The sequence below is a fragment of the Patagioenas fasciata genome, chromosome 8, assembly GCF_037038585.1.
Source record: "Patagioenas fasciata isolate bPatFas1 chromosome 8, bPatFas1.hap1, whole genome shotgun sequence".
Classification (NCBI taxonomy): domain Eukaryota; kingdom Metazoa; phylum Chordata; class Aves; order Columbiformes; family Columbidae; genus Patagioenas; species Patagioenas fasciata.
This window is the reverse complement of record NC_092527.1, coordinates 27,642,918-27,664,825: the sequence shown is the minus strand read 5'-3', so window position 1 is coordinate 27,664,825 and position 21,908 is coordinate 27,642,918. Positions and strand designations below refer to the sequence as shown.

Here is a 21,908-nt window from a genome sequence, read left to right as displayed (position 1 = left end):
CCAGCTCCAGGGTCTGGTGATGGGACTGGACTAGATTGAGGGATTGGACCAGATGATCATCCGAGGTCCCTTCCAATCCCAAACATACTGTGATACTGTGTGACTGGGGACCCAGGGGCAGCTCAGGCATCCAGGACACAGCACCCAGCTGTTGCAGCACGGGCAAGGGACAACTGCAGTACCATGGGGCTGGAGATGCAGCAGGTACCATTCCCATCTGCAACAGCCCTCCAACACGTAGGTGCCCCACATGTGTAATCACACAAATACAAGTACTTGCTCTCCCCATAGGTCCAAGTGCTACAACAACAACTTCCCAATTTCCTGCTTTGTGCTGCCTGTGAACAGCTGCCACACTCGTCCTCCACAGGGTCAGGAATTGGTTCCTACATGCAGAATCTGTCCATGATGGGTTATAAAACAGGCAGTGACAATAGCCCCAGCACCTCACCCCATCTCCCCTGAGGAACTTCCTTGGGGCCCTGAGAGAGCAGACAAGTCAGGGCCACAGGTTTCAGGATGTACTCAAAACACTTAGGGCACAGATAGAGGAATGATCAAAAGGACAGCAGTGAGCTGTGGGTCTGTGCTGCCTGCGCTTCCCTCCCACCTCGGCCTCTGTGAAATGGGGCTAAGGCATACCTGGGGAAACTGCCCTGCACTTCCCCGCGTACCTCGCTTCTCCTTCCTGGTCTGCACAAATTCCGAGTGTCGCAGGGCGCTGGGAGCCGTGCGCCTGTAGAAGCTGTTTCGCTGCAGTATGGAGCCCACCCTGTTTGCTTCCTCGGCTTCCTGCTCCCAGATCTGGCTCCAGTCCGGATGGCCTGTGCGTACCCTGGCGCGCTCTGCTCTGCCGCTGCTCCTGGCTGGCATCCCGGGCCCTGAGGCTGCTCCTTCCAGCCCCTCAGGGCCACTGTAGTCCATGTCCTGCATCTTGGACTGTGTGTAGCAGGTGCCTGACCCCGGGCTCATGCTACCATGTCCTGAGGACCAGACCGCAAATGCAAGAGCTTCACAACCTCCGTCCAGACTGGTGTGATCCACAGCATGGCCTCTGGGCTGCCTGTGCTGCTCCAAGTCATCTTGGTCTGTGACACCTATATACTGCTCTCTATATGACCCAGAGCCTCTATCCTCTCTATAACTCTTTTCCCCTTCCCTATATACTTCGTTGTTTCCACCCTCTCTATACTGCTTTTCCCCCTCCTTATACTCCACAGAGCCTCTCTCCTGCCTACACTGTCTTTCCCTTTCCTCATATTGTCTTTCACCCTCACTGCAGTCCCTAGGATCTCTGACATTCTTACACCACCTTTGCCCCTTCCTATACTCCCCCAGTGCTATGTCCTCTCTGTACCGCCTTCCTCCATCCCGATACTGCCCAGGTACACTGTCTTCTCTGCACCGCCCTTTTCTTATCTCAGAACTGTACTCTCTATATTGAATGCCCTCCCTCTCACACACCCTATAGTTTCTATCCTCTGTGTCCTGGCTTTTGCCTTCCCATGCACCGTCTGCTCTCCTGCAATCCACATATTGGATACCTCCCTTCCAAAAACCTCCAGAGTCTCCATTCATGTTCCAGTGGTCCACAGAGATGCCCTCCTGTCTCCTGTAACCGTTACAGCTGCTGTCTGCTCCTCGGCAGCCTGGATCCTGCTTGCTTGCCCTGAGTCTGTCATTGCAGCCAGCCTCACCGCGCAGCTTGGCCACGTCCTCTCTCCGCACAGCACAACAGTCCTTGTAGTCCCAGCCAAGAGGCTGTGGCTCCTGCCTCAGGTCCTCCACACCGTGTTTTGTCCCGGGATAAGTGCACATAGTCCTGCTGGGGTGCGGTGCAGGTGCTGCCTCCCTTTGCTACCTGCTCCCCGAGCCCAAGCTTGGGCTGACGCTGCTTCTCTGCTTGTTCCAGTGTTCCCGTACCAAGTGAAATGCAGGTGTCTCTTCCTGAAACCGGCCAGCAAGGGTACGAAGAGACACGGGCCCAATCGCTGCCAGCCCTGGCCTCCTCCACCTGCTGCCCCAAGTAATCAGTAACCAGCGCGGTGCAGGGAGCCCGGGCTGGGCAGGCTCTCACCACCCAAACCGGCTCTACAGCTTTGCCAAACCTCTCTGCAGGCAGCTCAGAGGCAGGGAAAAGGAGGGCACTGGAGCGTGCGGAGGCCCTGCCCCGAGACCAAAGTCCTCAGGGAAGGGAAATAGACGGTGTGTGAGACGGCGGGAAGCCACAAAACATAGATGAGATACCAGAGCTCCTTCCACTGCCTGCACACTGCCGGCATGGGGGCTAAATGATGCAGTTTAGCAAAAACTGGACTCTGCTCCACACCTCGCTGGGGGAAACTGAGGCCTTCAGGCAGCCCCTGGCTCAAACCTGATGCTGAGCCCATTCTTTTCCCAGCCCTCACCCACAGGTCCTGGGAAAAGCAGAAGAGAAGTAGCTCCCTATGTGGCAGAGCAGGGGCTGCTATAAGAAACCAAGAGATGACAATATGCCCTAAACAGAAAGCGGGGAAGTCCATGGATGTCATCCATGTCTCAGGTTCTTGTGACACTTGTTAGGTATGCACAGCTAATGCTCCCAGCTGGTAGAAGACAAAAATAAAACGAATAGACCTACTCCAACCTTAGGAGGGCAAGTGCTAATCTTGCCCAAGCCTGGTGATGAGTGAAACCCCGAGGGCGCTCACAAGACACACCACAGAAGCAACCTGCAGGTTTTAAACAAGTATTTTAGAAAACCACGCACTTTCTGCTCTTCCTTTGGCTCCCAAAAGGACACACCAAGGGGCTGGGTGCCCTCAAGACTACACCAGCCCTACTTTATTTGCTGGTCGATGCCTAGGGAAAGCTCCTCCCCCTCCAGCATGCCTCCATGTTCCCCTAGTGGCAGCAAGACAGAGGCTGTGCTGTAGGCAAGCGGCAAACATGTTTTGCTGAGCTGATGCAACACTGTATTACTGATCTGGCCTGCTGCATCAAAGCTGGGCTAGCAAGCCTAAGACATGCTCTCTGGCCACCCTCAGGTGCGTCAGGAGTGATGTGACAGAGCTTGGGTAAGGCACATCTTTATCAGCAGGCCAAAGAGGCTACTTATAAATCCTCAGGTCTCTTGAAGTGGTGAAAAATCCTCCAGGAATGCCAAGGGGATAACTTGATGGGCAGGACATCTCAGGATAGTGTGTTAGTTCCTGCATAAAATTTTCAGCTCCAGTAACCAACAGGGCACGGGTTCCACAGGACACATCCTTTGTCAGAAAGCACTGGGACTGTAGGTTACATTTCCCATCAAGATCCATCCCATTTTCCTCTTTCTACCTTCACGTTATTTCATCTAGCCTCAAATCCCCTAAGCCTCCTTCCAAGTATCCCTCTCTCATGCCACTGACGTGGGGGCTGTTTATCACCCTGTTTCCCTGGCGCACCCGTATTCCTTCGTTCCCATGGGCTCTGCATCAGACACGATCCTGCAGCAAAGTGCCTGTGCTACACAGCGCTGATAAAGCAGTGGGAGGATGGAGGCAATGAAGTCAGAGTGAGTAATCCCCAGTCAGGAGCTGGCATTTCACTCCACATCCCGCATGCAGCGCCCACTTTTCCTGCACATCGTGGGTTTCGGTAACAGAACTGCAGTGTCAGAGCTCCCAGAGAACTTGGGGAAGGGACTGTGGGAGATGTACGTGGTCCTGTCTTTCTACTTTGTCTACTGTAATATCAAGTATAACATAATTAATAGTACTGATCTTTATATGGCCTCTTTGGATTTTGGAACACAAGTCTGCTGATATAAACAGGCCAAATTTCTCCTCCCTGAGTAATTTTTCTGGGCTACAAGGATAAAAGTCATCTTTTTGGCTACAGACATGCTGCAACTTAAAGCCCTTTGTTGCTGTTACTGCCAACTCAGCATAATTTTCCTGTCCTGGACTCCATGGACAACAGGAGCAGGCTTTACTTTTTGCCCACTAACCCATCCCACTCCCAGGCCGGGTTCAGCGCCCTTCTGTGCATGCCCTCTGATTTGAGTGACAAGTCCCCAAAGGTCTGTATCACCACCACAGTAGAAACCACAGGAAGCCCAGTGTCCTGACAGAAGTCACACCACAAACATCAATTCAAATCTCAACTGAAGGATCACCAGCAAAGTCACTCTGAAGCTGCCGCTTGCTCCCCTACAACGAGGAGGGGATAAGGCGAGGAGGTTGAACCTGCAGCAGCTGTGTTTTTGCTTGAGAGCAAGGACACACTGGGAATGCACTAAATGATGGCTCTGAATGGTGAGGCTGGAAGAGGAGATGGGACAGCTGAAAGGAATAGAGGGTGGGGAAGGCCAGGGCTGAGGGATGTCCAGAGAACGACACAGCAGTTCTCCAAGGTAAAATCATGATGATTCGTACAGCAACAATGCTTACAAGATTACCAAAATAAGGAATTAAAAAAGGAAATAAAAGACCGGCTCCAACAATGCCTACAGGCAGCAGGGGCCAGCCGTCCCCCTGGTGCACCCCCATCCCACGCTACTGCAGACTTACCTCTCAGTTCCTGCAGCTCCACGCTGAGGCTCTCAATGTTGGAGTCACAGAAATCAAGGTTCTCCAGGGCCTCTGCTCTAACCAGCTCATCCTGCTGCTCCTCCAACATCAGGCTTAGCTCAGTGCGGGTCCTGCCGTAAGCCTCCAGGTCTTGTTCCACCTCTCCGATCCTCGTCAGCAGAATGGAGCGGGGAGAAGCTGATCCTGCTCGTGTCAAGTCCTCATGTCCCTCCTCCACCCGCTGCTCCTGGGTGCTGGGCTGCAGCTGTGGAGGGGGCACATTCTTCCGCTGGTTGCTTGATGGAGGCCGGGGTGCAGGCCGGGAAGGCTTCACCGAGAAGGACAGGGTCTTGCTTTGGGGCACCCGGCCACCCAGCGTGTGCACGGGGGTTGTCACAAGGCTACTGGGCCGAGGAGGAGGTGGCCTCAGGGCCTTCCTCCTCTCTGGCTGCCTAGCATGGGGGGCACACTCAGGAGACCCACGGACAATGTCCTTTTCAGAGGTGTAGTCCAAGATCGAGAAGTGTCGGGAGACCTTGTCCTGCTCAGCACTGGTGCTCGACAGGCTCTTCTCAAACTGCACCAGCTGCTCTGTTAGTTTGGAGTCGAGGTCCGTGCAGCTGTCCCCCTGGGCTGCGAGCGGGCAGCATTCCCCCCAGGTCCCAGCCCATGTGTCCAGGCCCACCTGGGCACCTCCTAAACTGGATGAACAAGGTTTGGACTTCTCCTGTTGACCATCCACCCAACCATCCAGGTCTTGGGGACTACTCTGGCTCTCCTGGGACTCGGAGGCTGCCCAGGTGTTACGAGAAGAAATTGCCTGGCTCCTGCATAGATCTGGCGGGGAGCAGGGGGCCTGCAGAGGCACAGAGGGACTGTCTCCATCATGCTCAGGTAGTGCCTGAGTTTCTGAGTTCCCTGGGGAGGCTGAAATGGTCCCTCCAGGCTCCAGCTCACATGCTTGGCCAGGCCTGTTGCCCCATTGGGGAGGTACCTGAGCAGAGGGGAGAAGGCCATTGACTGTCTTCACGCAATCAGAGGGAAGGGAGTCCTCTGTACCTTTGGGATGTGATGCTTGGTGTCCTCTGCTGGGAAAGGTCTGATGCTGTCTCAAGTCAGAGCCAAGAGGACCCTCTGACCTCCCCGCCATGTGAGACAAAATGGTGTCAGGCTCAGGCTGTGCAGCTGAGCCATCTTCCTTTTCCCTGACATCTTTCCCTGACAAAGGGCAGGCTTCGGAGCAGGTGCTTTCTGGTTCTTGATGGATGCTTCCACCCTGGGGATCTCCGGCACTCATCTTTTCCCTGCAAGGCTCAGAGGCTTCCAGCCTCACAAATCTGTGTGGAAAGATGCCTCGTCTCCCCCTTAACTGCCCCTCCAGCCAGCCATCCTCCAGAATGCCTATGATCCGAATCCTGTCACCCACTTCAAAATCCAGTTCCTCAGACTCCAGGGCCTGGAACTGATAGAGGGCAACACCATAGGTGCTACCTGGATCCTCTTCCTCCTCCTTGGGGGGCATCTCCACTGTCCCATTGGTGTCACAAGTCACTGGGGGCTCTGGATCCTCTGATATTCCTGATGCTCGCAGAGGAGTAAGCAGTTCCACAAAACCCTCTGGGAAGATGCCTCTGTGGCCTCTGAGTTCCCCCTCGAACCAGCCAGGCTCTGGGATGCCAACAATGTTGATCACATCCCCTTCCCTGAAGTCCAGTTCCTCCTCCAGCTGAGCAGACAGGTCCATCAGGGCCCGGGCTTGGCCCAATGAGTAGGCAGGCACCTCCAGGAGAGCACTCTGGGACAGCTGATGGCTCCGAACTGAAAGGCACAGCTCCCGCACACATGATGAGGGGAAAAAGCCCTTGGAACCACAGCTACTTCGTCCCTGGAGCCAGCTGGAGGCCAGGGACCCCCCCAGGATCACCAGGTCTCCTGCAGGGAATAAGATACCAGTTCAAAACTGCCATCATGATTGCTCCTCTCCTCTTATTCCTGCCTTCCCATGCCCGCCTGGCTGTGGGTAAGGTCTGGCACTCTGCACAGAGCTCAGTGCTTGTTAGGGATGCACAACAGCACAGAATGGAGGTCAGGCATGAAGCATCATCCATCTCTTGCACACACACATCTAAGATACACAGTTTTGGCTCCATGACTTTCTAGCTAAGCCATGAAGATGCACCAAAGCTTTGATTTCTCCCCAAAAGCAAGTCTAAGATTTGGGCATTGGAGGGCAGTTAATAGGCACCTGTAAGTCTAATATGATCACACAAATCCCAACATTTGGAGTTTCGAGAGTAATGATGGATTATGAGAAACCAGCATTTTGAGGTGGCAGGAGCACAAAAGTCTGTGGTGGATTTGACATGACCATGTCATGAAGTATTAGGAAATTCTCTGTCTCTACTGCCACCTGAGGCAGGATGCAGTGATTAGGTTCATGCTTCTGGAAGGACAGGTGAGGGGTCTGAAATGCAAAGCACAGGAAGGGAATGGAGATTACCTCTCTGCAATGACAAGCTCCCTGGCTCTTGAGATGTGAAGTCACTGGTACAAACAAACAGTTTTTCTCCCTGCTTCAAATGGGGAATATCCACAGGTTCCACAAAGCTGCTAGGGAACTGCCCTAAAATGAGAAGCAGTTGTCAGCAATGAGTCTTTCCTGTACCCCACCACCCCCTACACCCTCCTTCCAGATTTTTGGATCTGTTCACCTCTTGCTAAAGGAAAATAGTGAGCTACTCAGGGTGCTTCAATAGCATGATGGAAGAGAAACTATTTGGGGAGTCAGGAAGTCCTGAGGTTTTAAATGCTTAAGAGCTAACAGAGAAGCTTTGTGCCCTCGGCTCAGTCCAGGCAACCAACAGGCTGTGTTCACTGCTGGGACTGTGCCATGGGCAAGGAGTTCCTGGGAACAGACATACTAGGTTTTCTGTACTTTCACTGCTTGCTTCCCACTTCGGAGCTATGATGGGGACTGAGAGATCCAGTAGTGCTGGACCGCAAGACCAGTGTCCTGTGAGTGGGCACATCCACCTGGTGCTCCGCACTCTAAGGCTTGGCTCCAACACAGCCTCAGTGCAGAAGTCAGGCCACCAGGCTTGGGACAGCCACACCTGTGAGTCACAGGCTTTGTCACAGCTTCAGCACTGCTGAGGCTCCAGGGACCCTCCCCACTTTGTCACCTGCTGTTTCACCATGGCTGGATGCTCAGCTATTCTGAACAGGCCACAGCCAGATGGGCAGTGCACATATTTTGGCCATCACAAGATACCACTCAACTACTAACTTCAGTCCTGGAATGCAGGATGTGTCAGAGCCCACTGCAAAGGCTGCTAAAAATGTCATTCCTGTCTTTTATAATTTGTGACAAGGAGATACAATGGAGTATGGGCTAGTAGCACTTATAGCATTCACTCTTGATGACCCACTATGGCATCCACGTTCTCCAATAAAACCTGGAGACACCATATCCTAGACATCCAGAACTTTGCACTATGTTTAGGTAGTTTGGCATCTGCTGTCACGAACATGAGGTGCAACCAGCAGCCCACAGGCTGCTAGCCTCAGTGGCTTCTTTCACAGTCTTAACCAACTCTACCTCTTTCTCCATGTCTTAGTTTCCTGCTCTGGACATGGAAACAACCTAATGCTGTTGGAAAGGAAGTAATGGAGCTACATTAACTAGTCCCCACAGAGTACTGAGTATTATTAGTGGTAGGCTGCAGCACCTCCACAACTTCTATTCAAAAGCACTTTTTCAATCCCCTACAACTTGAGCTTAGAAAACTGGGCAGACATCTACAACAGCTGTTCCAAGGGAAAGCAGGAATGCAAGCGTTTTTTGAGTTAAAGGTCATTAAAAACTATTCAGTTTGACTTCAGCATGTTTCTTTATCTTTGAGCTACGACACACATCTGTTTATCATTCTTTAATAGCTTCATATTCTTGAGAACAAGCGCGTAAGTTATGCTGGGACACAAAACCGTGGTGAAGTAGCTACCGGTGATTTCTGCAGAAGTAATTTGTGCCCAGTGACTTCAGCAGCCACAAGCTCATTCAGTGCCATTTATCAGCTACACAGAGCACAGGAGAGAAGTCCTCCTCTCCACCTTTGCTCCTGCCCATCTTTGTTTTAACCAGGAGACAGCTCGTGTCCCTCAGCAGAGCCCAGACTGCTGCAACCATAGCAGCCCCATCTCCACAGCCAGCGAGGAAACTCCAGTCCCACACTCATGCTGGAGACAGAGTCACTCAGGCTTATGCTTTGAAGTGGCCTGGTTTTCATCTCCCTGAGAGCTCACACATCCTCTAAACATCAGTATTAAGACAACAAAGAGCTGCTTAAAAACAGGCCACGGGACTCAAAGTGTTTCACTAAAAGCATCTGCTTCTGAAGTTTCTCACATTCCTCCGAAAGTCTGAGAGACTTGCACGCTCTTTCAGGCACCCAGATATTGATGGCAGCTTGTGCAGGAAAATGCTTTAGAGTTGAGAGGAGGAAGTGGGGCTGAGTCAGAGGGCTCAGCGGGACACACGGAATCTGTCGCTGTGTCTCCCACTGACTTGACCTGACGAGGTCACTCGGATATAGATGCATTTCCACTCTCAAAGCATTTGTTTCCTCTTTCCCCTTACACTGCCACAGTGGGTCAGCACATAAACTAGCCAGGAAATGGGCTGTCCCACCACAGAGGATGAAGCACCTCGTACTGTGAAGCTCTTGTCTCCTCGAGACCTGCACTCCACTAATCTCTCTCAAAACACAACAAACAAGGTATCTGAAGAGTTGACTCAAAGATGGCAGGAGCCCAGTGGTGAGGAACCTGCACCCTCAGTCCCAAGCAAAATCCAGTGAATGATTTAGCAAAATAAATCTGGTCCTGCACAGTACTGGCCAAGGGAAGGTGTGCTCATGGGTTGGAAATTCAGCTGGCATATCTACAGACCCAGCTGCAGGCATTTCCAGGTCTTACCTGTGACACCTTCCTTTTTGCCAAGGAGCCAGAATTCATCCACCACGGCCAGCACCTCAATGACATCTCCCACAAAGAGGGGCAGCTCTTCAGAGACACTGGGACAGAAATCAAAGACTGCTCGTACCACAGAGCCAGCCTCCATCGTGCAGGGCCTGAAGGTGGATCAGTACCTAAGGCCGAGACACAGAGAGAAGTTTGTTAGCAGCCAGGAACACCTGAAATTATCACATATACGCTCAGAAAGCAAAACCCTTCCTGAGCATGAGAGGCAGGAATAGTGTGAGGGAGTCCTGTCCCGAGCTCCCTGAAACCCCGCACCACGTGAAGCCACAGGTGCCAGGGTCTCCAGCAATGAAGCCCCCATGGTCCAGCCTGCCTTGTCCAGCCTCTCTGGCTGTCTCTGTGGGGACACGTGTTTGCGCTGCCACGGGAGGAGAGACGGTGAGAAAATTGGAAGTTAATTCCCGTCAGGAAGGAAGCAAGAGGAGGGGAGGAAGCTCAGCGCTTCCCTGACATGCAGGGCAGGGCTCTGAGCCCGCCAGCACTGGACAGGCAGACAGCAACACTCACGCAGTCCCACCGCACACACTGTAGCACAACGGGCACAGGCATCCCCCTTCTCATGGCACCACTCGGAGCCACAGGAACCATCTGCTGGCACAGCATCACACTTCTGCCCAGTGAGAGAAGAGGCACTAAGTCTTCTTGGGCAAGCTCAGCCTACCTCACCGGTGAACTCTTCCCATCTCTGCCTGGGCTGACCCAGTCTGGGCACCCTCAGACCCAGCTGGAAATGCTCCTTCTGCCTTCTAGGTACCAGGCTCAGCCATCCCTGAGAGGCCTCACCATGGCTATTGGGAAAAGCCAGGCTGAGATCAGGGTGCAGACCCTGTTCATGGCTCTGGGAACCAAAACTGAAATTCCCACTGGCAGAGAACCCGAAGGCAGGCAAAGACATCCTCATCAAGGGCTACGTTCTACACCCAGCAAGATTCCCCCTTCCTCTGGAAGTGGCTGCTGAGCTGGGACACTTTTCTGTCTCACCTTCGCTTTGTAACAAGGAGCCTCACCATCGAGACACTTTGCCGCACCGAGGCAGCAGCAGTTCTGCAGCTTCAGCTGCTCCTTCCCCTCTTCCCAGATCCCTCGGAAAGTGAACTGAAAGGTGCATCCATCCAAGGCAACGAGGAACCCTCAGATTATTCCTCAACATCTGCACCTCAGACCAATGAGTACAGTTCCTGTCATCTTCCTGTCCCACCACAGTTACAGCAGATCATGGCACTGCTGACAACGCTCTGAAGTGCTTCCAGAGCCTTACCCTCCATGACACCAGGACATCAGCATCCTCCCAGCCAGCACCCACCTCAAAACAAGCTGCTTTCCTCCCACATCACAAGGACAGTCCCTGCTCCATCTGGTCAGATAGAACTTCCCTGCAAGGGGACCCAACCTCCTCCCCTCCCAAAACACCTCTATGTGCACCATGAACAGTCACCTTCCAGGCACCGCCCAGTCAGTGATACCGGTCCTGTCCTCACCAAGGTTTGTCAAACAGTCCCACCTAGCTAACAGCAGAAAGAGTTCAATGACAACACACACCAGCACCCACAGCGGACACATGAGGCCCATGGGGCCCTCATTTCTCCCTACAGCCACGCACTGCACACCTGATTCCCGGAAAGTCATGAAGACGGGACGCTAACACAGGGAGGAGAAAAACATCCCCGCTGACGAGGTGCAGCCAACTTCCAGTGCGAGTGCCAGCAGGGGATCCAGGCAGGGAAAGGCTTTCTGCTGACGGGACTGCTCTGTTTATCCAGTCCGACTCACCTCCTGGGAACAAAGCGAGTTTGTGCTCGGCAGGAACAGCTTCCTCAGCACGTCCCTCCCCACCCCCAGCCATGCCCCCACTGCAGCCAGCAAGCTGTGCCCTGGCCCCCTGCCACCCTCACCTCTGCGGTCCTGTCTGTCACTCCTATTGCTCACCACTGCCTTCCCTGTAGCACATGGGCTTCTTGGGGCACAGTCTGTCCCTTTGTCACCAGCGATGTGCTGGCTGTACAAACAAAGAGCCAAATATCCAGCAGCCAACAGCACTTTGCCACCAAAAAGAGATGAATGGACTGGAGTAAATCAGGAGCACAAAGAGCTCCAGTTCAGGGCAGCAGGAACCTACTGAGGCAGAAAGAGTAACAGTATTAAAAACATGACCATGTGGAGCAAGGAAAAAGATGGGAAGAGCCATCAATGAGCTTGGAAAGACTAAAGACAAGGAAGGAGCCTCATGCTGTCCAAGGTGGGCTGGCCAGGACACGCTGCTGCGTGCTCTGACGGGAACAGGAGAGCAGCAGCAAGAGGAGCAGCAGCCCCGAGCAAGCAGCCCAGGCTGCCATCCAACACACAGACAGGCTGCCGGCTTCTGTGGCACTCGGCACGACTGAGTTCAGGGTCCTAGAAATCCTTGCCATAGTCAGAATATGCAAACTTTACAGCTGCACTGGGCAAAAGGGAAAAAAGTATCTCAGGCATAATTGCTGCTTCAGGGTAGTTTCTCCAGGAGTATATGATGTTGCAGTGAGATTTCTCACATTTTTTCTGTCAAAGGTGTAACATAAAAGTAAGCTGAAGGGTGGAAGGATTACAGTACCTGTGCTGCAGATCCAGGCCCTGGCTTTGCTGCAGCCACTGGGGCTGAGGATATGGCTCTCCCACTCCCTGGTGCTCAGATCCTGCCCATGAAAACAGCAGTGTCCTGACCTTAACTCACCTGCAGCTCTATAAGATTTTCCAATGAGACAGAAGATTCAGAAGAGCTGGCGGGATTGCAGTTGTTCTGCCATGTAGATATTAATTGCAGTTATAATAAAACATGGATGCTAACATCCTCACGAGAAAAGCATTCCCTGATAGCCAGCCCATGAGGTAAGAAAGCATGAAGTAACTTCTGAAACTGCCAAAAAAAGAATCCCAACAAGCCCATGTTCCCTCACAATATCAAGAGCAGGATCACTCCCTGACTCCATCTGAATCTAGACAGTGTGCCCCTGTATTTGAAAGCTGTGAATCAGTCCTGTGGGGTTTGCTTGCTCTGTAACACAAACGAACACAAAATACTACGTTTTCCAGGACCTTGGCTTGTCTTACTCCATGGAGTGCTGCCTGCCAACATTTTCTCCAAACCCCCACCTAGAGAAGGTAGCCTCCCAGCATCTTCCAGACTGGAAACTTACTGAGTCCAACTCTTCAGCCTCAATGCTGGACCCGAGGTTCTCCAAGATCCACCCTAGATCTGGCGAAAACAAACATCCAGCAAGAGCTCGCACAGAGGCTCCAGCAGGAAGAGCAGACTGCAGGGAGAGCTGTGCTCCGCCTGCGCTCCCCACTGAGTCAGGGCTCCTGACAGCTGGCCAAAACCCATCCCCTCTCACCTCAAGGATGGGTGATCACTGTCTGCCAGGGGGAGGGAGGGAAGGAGGCCTCCTCCACAACTGAGCAAACAGTGGGCCTTTAAGCTGGCGGAGGTCAGGACTGCAGATTGCAGCAGCCCCACACCCAAAGCGAGCCTCACTGTGCAAGTATGAAGCTGCCACGCAGCAGCGAACTGGCCCCGCTGGGAACATGCTGCTCTGCCTCACTGCCGGGTCCTGCACAAACTCCCTAACGTGTTCCCGGTGCCCATGGGCAGCCTGCCCGGTGCCAAGCTCCAGCCTGACACAACAGCATTGTGCAGCACCGCAGAGAGTGGATTCCCAGAGCATTAATCACTCCGCCCAGCCTGCCTGCATGCATGCTCAGCACACATTAACATCACCTCCATGGACGACTGCCTGTCCCATTCTGCCATTAGCTCTGGAGCGTGTCTGGTCTGGCGTGGGCTGATTAAAGGAGGGAATGATGGCTATTAACTCTCTTACAATATTGTTTTGAGACCTTCAGCAAAGACTGGATCAAGCCACAGCAGCTAAGAGAACACATTTACACACTGACTCACACAACTCCCTGTATGCCTCCTCTCTTTTTCTAGCTGAAATGGGACAGGGTGAGAAGTCTCAAACAACGGACTCAGAAGCACCAAATTATTGACAGGCATTTGCTCCAGTTAGATGAAAGCAGACCTATTGAAAATTGTGCTATAAATGCCTATTTTGCACCTTTTTGATGCTAAGCGTGAGCAAATGAGTCACTGATGCATTTCTGTACCTTAGAAACAGGATTTCTGTCTCCCCTGCTTTTACTGGAAAATGCTGAAACAAGGATTTCAAGCAGTTAAAAGCTAAGGCAGCAACATGAAGAGACCATTTCAGGCTGATTACAAAAAGTATTAATAGCTTCAGTAAAAGGAGAAACCCAAAGGGTTTGCAGACAGCTAATCCCATGGCATACCCAAAGCGCTGATCAGATAATGAGATACAGAGCAGTAACGGATGGATGTCACAAATTTAGCTGAAAGAAAACCAAACTTGACAGGTGGTATCATCACTTGTTTCCCACTAAATAACAGTTTCCCTCTAAGTAACTACCTCTCACTCAAGAGGTAGCACTGTTAGAACTCGCTATGGTCAGCACTGTAACTGAAAAACTAACGTAACACCAGACTGCAGCCTTCCACAGGCAGACTGGGTCTCAGCGAGTGGGACAAGTGGATTCTTGTGCAGCAGATGTCTCTCTCTTTAAGACCTTAGAGCCTGTCTGAGCAGTAGATCAGGAAGCAGCCAGATTCCCAGAAATGCACAAAAGCCAAGTTTGTTGCAGAACAAATGAATGTATTAATTTAAAAAACATTAAATACCACCCATTATATTTTCTTAAAATTTAAAAATGTCATACATTTCACCTATGCCTTTTCACACCACCTTCCACTCGTAGCTTAATGCCTGTTCACTGGAAACACAATCCACCCCCAGAAATGGAGAAGCCCCTCAGGCCCATTCAGTGCATTCTCCAGCCACTGGGTCTGGCTTTGATAAGAGATCTGCTGCAGCTCTTGTTGCACCCTAGCCTGCAGGATGGGTATCTAACATACAGTGGGAGGAAACCAGGAGTGATGCTTGGCTTTTCACATCATTGTGTCAAGAGCAGAACTTACCAACTTCATGCCGAGGCATTCCTACCCTTTTCCTGTGTTCCTCCCTGTGGTCTCCACATCTAGAGAGCCCTCCTTCCCCCACTGCATCTGCACAGCCTGCACGGTCCTTATCCACATTTTGAGGGTAGGAGATTGCCTGCACACCAGCACGCCCTGACCACTCACACCAGCCTTCAGAGCTGCCTCGCCACCCACAGTCACTCCCCCTGCTTGCGGCAGAACACGTTGCTCTGTAAGCTCCCAAAGGTCCTTGCTCGCCTGCACATTCCTGGGTGGAATAAACAATAATACCCCACTGAGCCAGGCTGCCTGGGCCCCAGCTGGAGGTGGTGCCAACACAGTGACCGAGGCTGCAGCAAACTGCAGAGCTGACCCTACAAATCCCAGCAAACAGATGAGGCAGCAAGCAGGGCAAAAACCCAACGAATGGTGTGGAGAAGAGGAGCCTTTTCCCACCAGGGAAATGCTGACCGCTGCAGCCTCTCATTAGGACACGCCACTTGCCTCAGGAGATCCCAAAAGAGCCGCCCTGCTGAGACTCATAATGGGAAACAGGAGATTTCCTCTTATGCACTCCATCTCCTAACACCATATGGCTCCCAGGCAGAAGAGGAATCTCCCCACTTTAAAAGAGATAGCTTCTTTTCCTTCGTCTGTGACCTTACATATAAAAAAACCCGTTTAAACGACTACATTTAGGTTGGATCACCAAGTGCTCCAGAACCAGGACTGCCAAGGACAAGGGCTGCTTGAGCAACCTCTGGCCTCCTACCACACATCTGTAACATTTTGAGTATTTGCGCCCTGAGTTCTGCCACATACCACACAAGTCATTCATTCAAATCCCTTCTTCTTCCCTCCAGCTGGGCAGCAGCTGTCACAGCGTTCTCACCTGCTCTGTTGCAGGATGTGGCTGAGGACAGGCTTGGTGGCATCTGTGTGGGGTAAGCGTAGCTTGGGGAGGAATGAAGAGAAGCTCGTGCTTTGCCAGGCGGCAGGCAAATGAAAGTCATCTGGAAACTAGTGCACAGCATCAATTTTTAATGCAAAGCAGAACACCTTGCCACAACATGGGAGCAAGGAGTCTGTGATGGATATTTAATCTCTAGCACTAGGGATTCAGGCACGTAAAGGGCAGAACACCAGCTTAGGTGACAAGAGTTTCCCAAATTCACTACAGAGTGGCTGCACCCACCTCACAGACCCCATTACTGAGTCCTGTCTTCTCCCACCCCAAGTCACACAGTTGTTTCTCTTGCTGGTTTTGCAGACATGATACAACTTCGAACGAGGAACAGATAAAATCCCAAAGCAGCACCACTTCTGCTGTGCAGTACCTGTGGCTGGGATCCCAGGGGTGAGTAGTGCACAATCATAAAATTAGTCATTATACCTTGAGCACATATTCAAAACAGGTTGAACTGGGGCTACAACACTGGAGCACTTGACTTTGCACCCCAAACAACATTTTTAAGGCAGCTTTTGGACATAAGCCCATTACAAAGCTTGGGCTGCTGGGCAGGGAGTCCAGAAATCTGGAAATCATTTAAGTTTGACTTAGAAGCTTTGGTCTTTACCCCCTGTTCTGCTTCACTCATTGCCTCCAAAGAACCCAAATCTTTGTCAGGGAGTCTGGTGACACCTGGCATCACGTGGATCCCTTCCTTTCAGAGCCCCTAGGTGCTCCTGAGACAGAAGCAACAGATCTTATTTCCTAACAGAAAGGTTCTAAAAATAAGACAAAGTAAAACCTGTGTCACTCAGAAGTGGGGTTGAGCAATCCTCAGAATGTGATTAGAAAAATACTTCTGCTGAAGGTTGAGGGGAAATTATCAGTTAATGTAGTGAAGTGCTAAGGTAAGCACAACTCAGGCTGTCCCACCCAAGCTCACATCAGCACCATCACAAAGTCCATCCGAACAGCCACCCACTCAGGAACACCTCAACTTCATGTCACACCCTGAGACACCACACAGCCACGTGTCCCATGATGGCTCACAGAGCTGGTGTTCTGCAAGGCTCTGAGTGTCACTCCTTTCCTCTCCCCTCCTACTCGGTTCTTCCTGTCCAATTGCTAACTTATAATTTCTCTAACATCATTATATATTCATATGAGTTTTAATGTCACTGCTAACCCTCATTGGAGCAGCTGGAAAGAGAACTGAAACCTTTGGCCTTGGCAGAGTAGACGATTTTGAGAAAAAGAACAGCTGAAGCAGCCAGCTCAGAAATGTGGGCATTATCAGCACTATGGAGGGCCTTGCAAACAAGGCAGACACATTTGGATACAATGCCCAGCAGGATGTGCAGCCAGAGGAGTGAGTCAAGGTGAGGGGGATGATGGTGATGTCTTGTAGCACAGTACAGAGGCTGTATTTGGCAAAGCACCTGCAAAACTGCAATTCTGCATCTACAAATGCTTTTGGGTCTTTTGCAGAAGAAAAGACAGAATCGGAATGGAAGCGAAGGAGAGAATGGCAGAGACAAGAGCTGAGAGCCTTTTCAGAACAAACTGAAAGTCATGGAAACATGACAACCCTCAAAACAGATGTTAATGCTTATGACACAACTAGAGGCTTCCTAGATACTATGACAAGGAGAACAAGATGTGAAAGCACAGAGGTGGGAGGAGTACTCCAAAAGGCAGCATGTTTGAACTTGGAGGCCAAACTGTCAAGGATGGGCTCAGCTAAGGCACCACTCAAGGTCAGCAAAAATGTCAGCAGCAGCCTCTTAGGAGGTGCTGAGGGTGAGCCAAGCCTCCATCCCCTGGTGAGGCCACTGGAGGAGGCACCTCCAGTTCTTTGTTAAAGTACAAGGCGACAAGGTCAGGCTGGCAGCAACGCAGAGGGTTTGTGTTTGCTGGAGTAAAACCAGGAGGGAGCTCTCTGGAGTTTATCTTCCCAATCTGCTGCAAGCAGAGCAGCTGCTCTCGGAGAAGCAGTCTGCAAAAGCACAGCGCTGCAGCCTGGAGCTCCTGCTCTCTGTGTGTAATCACCTGTGCCACCCTTCACCAATGCCCCTGCTCCAGGCTCTCAGTGCCAAACCAGCCCAGGTCCTGGATGCCCACACTGTTTCTACAGGGCCAGGTGCTTCCCTGCAACAAGCTGTCCAGGAAAACACCAGCCACTCCCAGCTGTATGCCTGCCCGGGGATGACCAACCCCAGTTACCACTGGCTGCACAGACACAGCGTAACAGACCGAAATCCCAACGGCTGCAACGTGCGGAGTGGACGGGCGGCTCCCGCTGCACCCCACAGCTGCACCCCACAGCTGCTCCACGCTGCCGGGGAACCACAACGAGCACCCGCCCGGGCACGCAGGGCTGGACGACCCCGCGCTGCCGCAGCTTGGCCGAGAGCACCCACCCGAGCGAGCAGCACCCACCCGAGCGAGCAGCACCTCAGCCGGGGCACCCGCCAGCCCCACGCCGGCCAGCGCGGCCCAGGGCAGCCTCCGGGGCGGGCAGGGCCTCGGCGGGGCGGCGCGGGGCAAAGGGTGCCGGTGCGAGGGCAGCAGGCGGCGGGCTGAGGCTGGGGCCGCGGCAGGGGCGGGGGCCGGCCCGCGCCAGGGGCCCGGGGCAGGCGCAGACCGGGCGGCCGCGGGGCGCGCAGGGCAGAGGGAGACGGGCGGGCGACTGGCGGGGCAGCGGCGAGGCCGGGCGGCGGCGGGCAGGAAGCGTACGGCTCACCCCGGCCGCGCTAGCTGGTCCCTACCTTCTCCAGGCCCGCTCCGGACGCCGCGGCCGCTTCGGCCCTGCGGGTCCCGCTCCCGCCTCCGCCCCCCGAGGCCGCCCAGCCCCGCCCGGGCCTCGGCCGGCCCGGCCCCCAGCGCCCGCCCGGCCTCGCAGGGCTCCGCACAGCCCCGCGGCCCGCCCCACCGCCCAGCTCCCTCCGCCCAACCCGGCCTTGCGGGTCTGGCGTGGTGCTGCCGGGAGGCTGCGGCCAGAGCCGGCGGGGCGGGCCGGAGCTGCTCCGCGGGGCCTGGCCCGCAGCCTGGGGACCCCCGGGTGATATGAGGACATCCCTCTTGGCAGCACCGCTCGGCCCCAGGCTGCGAGACAACCCCCGCCCGGCGGCCCACGGGGACACCCTGACGTAGGACACGCTGCCCAGCGTGGGTGACAGACGTGGGGTGCAGCCATTCCCGTAGCTGACAGGCTGGGCACAGCACGTGCGTGCCCTGCACCCCTGCTGGCTGCTGCCAGCGAACCGCAGAGTCTGGCACGGAGTAAGATGGGCAGCTGCCTGTGCGAACCCTCTCCCCCTTCTTCCCTGCAGAGTGCTGCCGCCTCGCAGGCAGGAGCAGCGCCAGGGCTGCCCTTTCCCACTGCTGCCTTGTCCTGGGAGTCTCGCTGCCTTGTGGGGTTCAGCTTTGGCAGCAGCTGACAAGTGGGTCTACACTTTCCATCTGCTGCAAGTCTAGGTTTTGATGCTAGGAGCTGGCTTCGGCTGCTTGGATACAGCGTAAGATCACATCAGCACCAAAATGGAGAAAAACAAATAATAATTAAAAAAAAAAAAAAGGTGAGAGGAAGGGCCAATTTGTGCATCACATAGAGGTCAGGCACACTGAGTACACTTGTTTCTAGACTGGATTTCCCAGCAGGCCAAAAAAAGCCTCCATGTCCCAAGGGATACCATCCTTCAGTAACATGCTGTAAAGCCCCAAGTCTCTCAGCCCCCAGAGCACTTGTTTGTGCATTTAGCTACACTTTTCTCCATGGCAACCACCCAGATCCCAGCTTGGCTTGCCACCAGCCTGGAGCGGGGTGGGCAGAGTGCGTCGCACACATTGCGGGCAGAGTCGTGGTGGTGCGTGCGCAGGCTGCGTGCTGAGTCCCAGTCTGCTCTGCCAAGGGGGGACCCACGCCACTGGCACAGTGTGATGCCACTGGCAGAGGGCCTGAAGCTGCACAGGGAGCTGGGTGCTCTCTTCCCCGCAGGTACAGTTGCTTGTATAAGGTTTGCTGGAGCTGAAGAATGGACACAAGCCCTTGTCACAGGGCTTTAGATGTTGTCCTCTGAGCCCAAAAGTTCTGCTGTTCTTGCCTACTGAGACAGGTTTTGAGCTTCTTCCATCATTCCAATCCCTCCTACAACCTTTCACCTCTGTTGACATCCTTAGCAAACCTGCCTCACTCTTCAAGTTCAGTTGTTCGTATTTTCCCTTATTCTGCCTCCTTTATGCCAACCACAGAAACCAGCATGCATTGCATGCATGGAGTCCCATCTATCCCCCCCACTGAGCTTCCTGCTTATCCCCAAATCCACAGAGTCTTGCTTGTAAGAGTTCTAGTTCATTCTTCTGGGCTTGGCTTCACTTTGTTTACATGTTTCTCCAGTGTCTGCACACAGTTCAGGTTCCCTCATCTAAGAAACGATAAATGAGAATGGAAAAAGGTTCCAGGGCAGGCAGTGAGGATGCTCAGAGGTATGGGAACAGATTCTGTACAGTGAACAACGGTGTAGGCTGGGACCCTTCAGCTTGGGAGAAGGACATATGGTGTAAGAAGAGGTATACAAAATCATGAGTGGCCCAGAGAGTATGGGGGGAATCAACTGTTCACCGTTTCTTCTGACACACACCTGTCAACTACTTTTGCTTTGATTGGAGCCTCAAAGGAATATGAAACCACCACACTGCAGATGTGTGTCCAAAGGTTTAGCGCTGCTTTTAGCCCACGCTTCTTGCAACACTGGGGGCTAAGTTCATGGCAAGCCTTGGAGAGGCGTGCTTAAGAGTGCTGCCTCGGAAACATTTTGTAACCATGTTTTCACGTGGAGAGCTCGCCCATGGCCAAGTGGAGCTTTACCAAACTGTTCAACACAAAAATATTCAGAGCTGGGAGGCGAATGAGTTGGACAAATCCCAGCCTAGAGAGAGTCCCTCAGAAAGTTGTGTCTTGTAGGAACCCTCTTATAGGGGAAAAGCTTACCACCAAGGCTCTAACTTTGCTGCTGCTTCACTGACCCCACAGCAGGCTGCTAGGGCGAGTGATGTGGCCTCCTGGACTGCTTGTCCTGTTTCAAACAGAGGAGAAATCCCTCTGCTCTGACTCCACCCTGGAAAGTAAGGGGAATTGAGACAGTCTTACATTGTCTAGGACCACAAGAGGGCAACATGGGCTCAGCAAGGTGACCTGTGACACAGATGGGATGTGGATGATGTGGGCAGCTCTGTGCGGGCTGAGCATCACCCCATCCAGGGGCCACCCAGCTGAGTTAGCCAAGTGAAGGCTACGCTCTGGAGCACCTTCCTTGCTCTCAGCTCCATACACATTCTCAGGGGTGAGCAGTTAGCTCAGCCAGCTGAGCTACTGCTGTGGTTGGGGGCAGTAGTTAACATCCAGTACACGGGTCAGATGCGTGGTGACAGCAGACCCTTCTGCATGCTGCACGGGGACAGGCTGTGGGGTTCAGGGTGCTCTTCCTACATGCAGGTAGGATGCTACCTGCCTATCCACCAGGAAATCTTGTGGATGAACATGTGCTGACACATGGCTTCAAACAAGAGGGTCCAGCATCCGGAGTGATGCTGCTGGGCTTGGCTGGTACAGAGGTGTTAAACAACATAGGAGTTTGAACATCTCAGCCTCACTGTCCTTTTTCACTATCTTCTGCCACCCAAATATAAAAAATGAGAGAATCTAAGTTCATATTTCGTTGTGAATGTGGAACTGTCCAGTGTCTCCAGCCTACACTGGCCTCTGCAGACTGAAATCACAGCCATGGTTAAGTGCACTACCATTTCTGCATGTTTTTGCAATAGATTGAATAGATATCCTCCAAGGGACAGTTTGCTCTGCTCTTCCAAGCACAGGCGTGACAGAGAGCTTCTGTTAGCAAGCAGAGCTACAAGAGTGTGTGTGTGCTGGTAGGGCTGAAAATGCCACTAGCATCTTGTAGCAGAGACAGAGGAGAAGGTGGCAGTGAGGGATGAAATGCAGAATATTGCCTATGCAGTAGGGTGGTAGAGGTTGCTCACAAGAGATACAGACATGTTTGCAAAAGAGGAGGAGCAAGAAGATGCCTGGGGGACACTTTCTGGATGGGCTTGCGACATGGAGAGAACCAGTGCAACAGAGGGCTCAATGGGGGAGATTGGGATAACCAGCCCCACCATGCGCTGGGCACATGGGTAGGACTGTTTATTGCTCTGGAGTAATTTATTTTCTATGAAGAATGGTGTAAAGGTTTTGCCTGCTTAAGATATTTTTACCATGGAAATAACCAGCTGTATTTCTACTCTCGCTTCCACTCCAAACCTGTCCAGACAGCCTAAGCAGCATTTTAAGGCCCAGCCAGTA

The 21,908-nt window shown here is 52.9% G+C and overlaps 1 protein-coding gene across 4 annotated transcripts in view; it reads right to left on the bottom strand.

Annotated features, from left to right (window-relative positions):
- The window catches only part of DNMBP (dynamin binding protein), a 34,782-nt gene extending 16,382 nt beyond the window's left edge, over positions 1-18,400 (bottom strand). For 2 of the 4 annotated variants that reach the window (XM_071812036.1, XM_071812038.1), the window contains exons 1-5: positions 18,316-18,400; positions 9,507-9,679; positions 7,033-7,155; positions 4,533-6,464; positions 675-983 (exon numbers count right to left, since the gene is read on the bottom strand). In XM_071812036.1, coding sequence (XP_071668137.1) covers positions 675-983; positions 4,533-6,464; positions 7,033-7,155; positions 9,507-9,651 — 2,509 coding nt within the window. In that variant the 5' untranslated portion in view covers positions 9,652-9,679; positions 18,316-18,400. Of the gene's footprint in view, positions 1-674; positions 984-4,532; positions 6,465-7,032; positions 7,156-9,506; positions 9,680-12,742; positions 12,856-18,315 lie in introns of those variants that run through there. The other 2 variants (XM_071812037.1, XM_065843597.2) reach the window with 2 other exon arrangements.
- Between the last annotated feature and the right edge of the window lie 3,508 nt (positions 18,401-21,908).